The 6,937-nt window shown below is 38.2% G+C and overlaps 1 protein-coding gene across 1 annotated transcript in view; it reads right to left on the reverse strand.

Annotated features, from left to right (window-relative positions):
- Positions 1-604: 604 nt before the first annotated feature.
- Positions 605-6,937, reverse strand: part of LOC106940351 (DENN domain-containing protein 2C-like) — a gene marked incomplete at its 5' end in the record, with an annotated part of 39,974 nt that continues 33,641 nt past the window's right edge. Inside the window, one exon of the mRNA XM_015023068.1 lies at positions 605-1,072. Within this exon, the coding sequence (XP_014878554.1) occupies positions 1,035-1,072 (38 nt within the window). The remainder of the gene's footprint in view (positions 1,073-6,937) is intronic.

Consider the following 6,937-nt stretch of genomic DNA (forward strand, 5'->3'; position numbering starts at 1 on the left):
ACAAGTGTGTCTTTACCTCCGCGGCAGAGGCTCCGCCGAACCCCTGGGGTTCGATCGAACCCAGGTTAAGAACCACTGCGCTAGAGTAACAAAGAGAATGCAAATGAAAGCCACACTTTTCAGATTTTTATTTTATTGTTTTAAATGAAAATACTGTATTATTTTCTAGGGTTGAAACCATTAATCAAATTAATCATGATGAAAAGATTATTGAAATAATCCTCAACTAATTTGGTAATCGATTAATTGTTAACTGGAGTAAACAGATTCAGAAAAAGGCTGGAAGAACAAAATACTCAGAGCTGTAGTTAAACCAAAACTGTTTAAAAGTCTGCATTTAAGTTTGCATTTAAGATAAAAATTAAATTCTATAAATATGTTCTGCCCAGAACACCCACACTTTAATCTTCACCTGGTTCAAATGATGTAATAAATAAAATGTTATTAAATGGTTCATGTTAAGTTCAGCAGAAATGTCTTAAATTTCACATGTTGATGTAAGAAATATATTTTATCTGCAGATGCATACTGCTACAAATGATCAATCAGAAACTAAAGGAATGCTGCATTGTTGCATTATAAGCAATAAAATGTTTCATTTGTCATTAAAAAGGACTTTAATTATTTCTTTATATCTATCTTTTAATGCATAATAATATTACATAAAATAAGCTTGATCCGAGATAGAAAATCTGCACCAAATTTTTTTATTGGATTAGCTGATCAACCAAAATAATTTTTACTAAAATAGTCATTAGTTCTAGCCTTATTATTTTCCTTTTATTTATGATGATCTGTCACATAAAGTTTCAGGAAAATGCAATGAAGTTTGTGTCTGTAACGGGACAAAATGTCGGGAAAAGAAAACAAAGGGTGAGAATACTTTTACAAGAGACAGTAATGACCTGAGGCTGAACTTATGAAAATATTAGGGAAGCTCCGATCAGGTTTTTTGCTGCCGATTCTGATACCGATCACTCATGAGGGCCGATCACTGCCGGTCACCGATCTTTGGCCATCACCTGAATTGGCTGTTAATTTTTTGTGTTATGTATAAATGCTACTATGTGATCTGGCAAAATGGAAAAAATGATCTGGTAATAAATTCACCTAACTTAGACATAAACATGCAAAATATTTGCAGACACAATACAGCAGCTATTCAGTCAAAAGGAAAACTGAAAAACCTGCAATCAGTAAAACAATATTTAACAGTAAGGCTCTCAGTACCATAAATTATACATGAGTCAAATAAATCTCGCAACACTGTCTATATCAAATAATGTCAAGTAAAAAAGAAACATTCATTCAAAGTCAAATGCAGGTTGCATGAAAATAAACAATCCTTAATTACAAAATCAAAACTTCCTGTGAGCATGGCTAGCTGATTAATGCTGGTTCTGATTGGTGGGTTCTGACCGAGCTGAGTAATTCTGCAGAACACATGGAGGAGGCAGAACAGATCGACTATTTTTCCAGAGGTTATCTGTTTTATGTTAGGACATAGAGAAAGTTTTAATACATATGTAAAATATTGTGTTAGTTTAAGTTAGAGGCTGCAGCTTTAAGCAGACATTCGGTGTGAGAGTTCACTGCAGGTGGAGCAGCTGCACACTGTAATAGAAAATTTCGTTTTCAGTCTTATTTCATTCTTGAAGGAACTGATGATACTTTTTACCATTTATTTACTGATTATATCTGCTTTGTTTTTGTATTTCTGCAAGATGTGTTTGTCCATTAAATAAGTTTGCAGATAATGTTTAGATGTTTCCGCAGCCGTGATAGCAGAAGAGACCTGAAGACATCTTGGGTAAAATGCTTGATCTGATAATTGTCTTAAAGGAGTTTGTACCCTGTTTGACCTGACCCCATGAACTGACAAAGAAGTGTTAGAAGTTCCTCCTGAAATCCTTATCAGCTCTCCATCCTGCCATAAAATCATCTCCTCCAAGAGGTGAGAGATAGTTCATGAAGAGGGGGTCAGGGTGTCTCTGTGGCCATCTGGCTGTAGAGATAACATCAGACTTTGGGTGGGTCTTTGTCTTGCTGTGACTATATAACGATGTGATGCGTGTTGCTCGGGGCTCTTCTCCTGACTGCGCTCAGTGAGAAGGGTCTTCGAATGCTTTTGCCTTCGAATAAAGAAACTTAAAGACAAAGATTAATCTTTCTCTTATTATTGAAACAGATTCTCATTCCTTGATAATGAAATTTCCATAACATTCTGGTGTCAGAAATGGGATCCAGCGTGTCAGGAGATCGTGGGCGACATGAGACCGGATGTATTGGCCAACCTGAGGAGTCTGTCTTCAGTCCACCTCTAATGAGGGGAATCTGAGGTCTCGTCTCCACGGCTGCTGACCGCCTGGATCCGTAAAGGACCTTAGTGATCTCCATCAGGTGAGAACTGTTTCATGATTATTACTGGGTTTGACTCGGAGGGCTGTGATCCTGTGAGAAACTCCAAAGGGGAGTTAGGTTCAACTCAAAGGGAGTTTGGAAAAAATTTTTATCACAAAGGGTGATAAAAAAGGGTGGTTCTTAGCACTTCTACACCTTAAGGAATGAAGGCCAGAGGAGAGACGTCTCCCTGAAAGGTTAAAATGGGATCTAGATCTTCAAAAGGTTCACAGCAGTCTGACTCATTACCAAGTATGACAATAAGAAATACGGGGAAGGATGTTTGAGTGTGAAGACCAGTCGGGATGAGTGAAGAATTTTGAAATGAAGTGGGAGAAAGAGGAAAAGAAAAGCAGGTTAAGATAGAAATGTTGGAAAGAAAGGATGATAAATGTATGAGTTTGTGGATGGAAGAAGCAAGATGCAGAGAAAAGAAAAAGATAAGTCCTGGTATGCCAGGGGAAAGATTTTAAGCGGAGCAGTAACAGGGTGCAAAGAAAATAATAAATGGTATTGTGTTCCCTTGAATGGACATCCGGGGAGGTTGACAAGCAGTGTTAAGGTACCGACCTGGACATTATCCAGCCTCATACCTCACTTAGGCTTTAATGAGAAGAGGGCTGCTTGTTGGGTTCTACGGCTCCAGCACTGGGATCATTGTTATCTGGTGAGATAACTAAGACTAATGGAATAACTTAAAACATAAATTGTGAAATCTAACATTTGCTTTTAAACCTTAGGGTTTAGTTTGGAACCAGGTTATGGAAGAAATGGGTTTAAATGGTTCCAGGGAATCATCTCCTCCTCAGGCTGAAATGTTTGAGTTCATGAAAGACGTTACAGGCTTTAATATGATTTATGTTTATGTGTTTGAATAAGTAAATTATTTATGAGTTCTTACATTTTTGGAGGAAAAATAGATGGCTAAAAACTATATAAGAAAAAACAAATCTAATGGACTTTCATTTCTTTTTCCTTTTCCCTCTGTCTGAGCCTCACTGCAGTGCATCTGACCTCTGACCTCAACTCCTCAAACTTGTCGTCCTCTGGACTAGATGATATCCCTCTTACATTACTAACTGATAAAAGTGATCAACAAGATCCACAAGATCAAGAAGATCTACATCACCTCCAGGCACTGAAGTGTCTGCTGACATCTGGGAACTGATGACTGATGGAACCTTCTCATGCAGGAGACTACCATGAGAAAACTCATGAGGTCTCTTGCTGGACATTCGGATTGGAACTGGTGCTCTGCAGCATATGGATGATGGTGGCAACCTACTGACCCATGGCTACAGCTGCTCTGGGGGAAGTCTGACAGAAGCCAGAGACTCTGACCATCACAAGCAGGCAAGACAAGTGAAATGTCTTGGCCAAGGACACAACAACAGAGGCAGACGGAGCAGGAATTGAATCAACAATAAAGGCTCGGGGAAAATCCTTTCAGCATTGCAAGCATCATCCCACCATCGTGGGAAGGAAAATATTTTATTCAGAGACGTGAGGAGAAGATGACACCACACTGAACTGTTTGAAGCTTGTTTCATTTGTGGACAATATGGACATTGGCTGAGGGACAGTGTGGACAACCCAAAGATCAAACACCAGAACCAGTTAGACTGACAAGAAGCTGGAGGAGGAGAGAAGGGGGAGGATTACGCTGCAGCGACGCCAGCAGCAGGAGGGCGAATGAGAGAGACGAGACATTCAAGATAAGTTATGCACACACTGCCACTGCAATGAAGAATGCTTGCTTACTAACCTGTTCACATATAGGAATGTCTCAATAGATGTCTTAATGCTCAATATTAGAGAAGTTCTCTAAGCTTGTACAGGTTACCTCTGAGTCCTGAACAATAGCCATAGATTAGGTAACTGTGAAGTGAAACTGAAAACATTTAAGTTCTGCAATGAGCTTATTAATTATGCCATGGAATTCCACCAAAAAACAAAAAAATCAAACAAACAAACAAACAAAAAAAACAAACATTGAACATTATAACTGAATTATGGGTTTTAGAGATATAATATGGGATGTTTTGGAAAATAGTCACCTTGAAGGTTCAGATTATGTTGAAATAAATTATTCTGTTTGTTTTGTTTCCTTTTAAGAGAAAAAGGGCAATTATTAAAAAAAAACTAGTAATGGAAAATAAAAATGTTATCAGTGAGAATTATTGAATTACAGTCCTGAAAAAAATAAATAAATAAATAAAATGTTCCAGACTATTTCTAAGTTTTGGAAACCAGCTGACAGTTTTTTTTTAGCTTGAAGGAATTTGTTTGAAATTAAAATATATCTTTTTAAGTGTTGAAGATTATTCATATAGCATAAATTGTGTGTTTGCCTTTGAGTTGAACAGTTAAATTAGATTTTAATATTATAACAGAAAATGGAGTTTATTAAAATTGGTGAAATGTTTCAGCAACAGAAAATTGATTAGTTTGTTGCGGAATCCAAAAACATATGTTGATATATCTTTTTTGAATGTGGACATATCTCTAAATATGATCCTGAAGATTAGAGACCAAGCAAATCATTCAAAAAATATAGTTAAAGGAAAATTGGAAAATTTATGAAACTGCAGTACAAATTGATTATTAAAATTTGAGGAAAGAAACAAATTGAGGACTGACTGAAAATTTTTTGACTGACTGCAAATCTGACCACTGTATCTTTTGTGTCTGTTTCCATGTTGAAGTGAATGAGTGTGTGATTGTGCGTTCAAAGTGATTTTTTTAGAGTAAAAGTTTGAAACTGTTTGACAACTTTTAAGTTTTTGAGGAAATGTTACATTAGAGGATTTGAGATTTTAGTTGTCTTCAGGATGGTCATTTTTATGTGGGAAGATTTGTTATTTTGAAGGCTTTCCTTTCCTCTTCAACGAATATAAAGGACTTTTTAACTTATAATAAATCTTTTGGACTCTCGGGGCAGAGCGAGCCTTCTGTGATCTTAAAAGGTCTCATTCTTGGGTGACAGTTCTTGCATTTCTAGACCTTGAAAAAATTGTTTGTTCACGGGGTAGAAAAAAAGGAATCTCTTGATAACCTTGGTCTAAGTGAAGATTCTGTTTTCCAGCAGTATGTAAATGACTTCCTGATCTGCAGGACTAATAAGGAACAATGTAGGGAGGACACCTTTAAAACTGCTCTTTTAAGGGTCATAAGGCTTCTCGTTGAAGCCGCAGTGTGCAAAGGTACAGGTGACTTTACTGGGTCATGTCATCTTAAAAATAATCAGTCTCTATCTTTTTAGCAAGCTGAGCTGCTCCCAGACCACAGACCCAGGGCAAATGATACCACTCTTAGGAACCAATCTTAATGAGGACTTTTCCTTCTTACTACTTAAACCTTGAGGCTCCACTTTCTTCTCTAATCAATGGGTGTGGCCTCACAGCTTACAGTGCTATTGCCTGACTACTGAAAGCGGGAGAAGAGTTGAGGTGTTGAAAAGAGCACTACTTAGTGTTCCTGCTTTGGTTCTGCTTGACCCTGATAAGTCTGTGTGAAAATGGTGGAAGTGGAAGAGGGAGTTCATGTAATCTGCTGCAATCTCACAGTGACAAACTTTGTTACTCTTCTAAACTTGGTCCAGTTGCAGCAGGGCTTCCCTGATTTTCTTGGACCTGTGAATGCAGCTGGAAAGTTGTTCTGGCCTCACAGAACATTGTGGACTGCAGCACCTTCATTGTTATGTGTTGGAGTCTGTAACCATCATCCTGCTTGAACATGAAATATCATTCTCTTTTGCAGCATGCTGACTTTGTTTCTCATTGATATTATTGGACATGCTAAACAGTACAGGTAAACGTTGTACTGTGTTGAATCCAGCCATGCTGCTGCCAACAGAGGAGGATGGGAGCCACATGACTGCTCCTCTGTTTTAGACATTGTCTGTACGCCGCGACCTGACTTAACAGACATGCCTCTTGCTAACCCTGACTTTGTTTTCTTTGTGGATGGTTTCTCCTTCAGATCAGATACCGGGATAAATTGTGTGGGCTATGCTGTGTGTACTAAATTTGAAATAGTTTCTTCTGGGCAGCTTCCGCTACACTTTTCAGCACAGACAGCTGAGCTTGTGGCACTAACAGAAGCATGTAAATTGGCAAAAGGCAAACGTTTCAAGATATGCATTTGAAATTGTTCATAATTTGGAAACATCGTTCCTTTTTGAAATCAGATGGGAAATTTATCTGAAATGCCACCCAGGTAGCAGAGTTATTAGATGCTATTCTGCTTCCCAAAGAAATAGCTGTTGTGAAATGCTCTGCCCACACAGGCTTCTCTGACTTTGTTTCTAGAGAGAATGCTGCTGCAAAGGCTGCTGCATTACAACCATTACATGTCTGCTCCATTAACCTTTGCCTGCCTTCACCTTCAGAGGTCACATTGCATGAAATGCAGTCCTTTTCAACTGATGCTGAGAAGCGTATTTGGAGGAAAGATGGATGTGTTTACACGGATGATGGGGAATGGTGTAGTTTGGATGGAAGACCATGCCTACCAAAACCTTGGTTTTGGTAGGCAT

Source organism: Poecilia latipinna, unplaced genomic scaffold (assembly GCF_001443285.1).
Source record: "Poecilia latipinna isolate Pla-1442-1.1 unplaced genomic scaffold, P_latipinna-1.0 Scaffold3191, whole genome shotgun sequence".
NCBI lineage: Eukaryota > Metazoa > Chordata > Actinopteri > Cyprinodontiformes > Poeciliidae > Poecilia > Poecilia latipinna.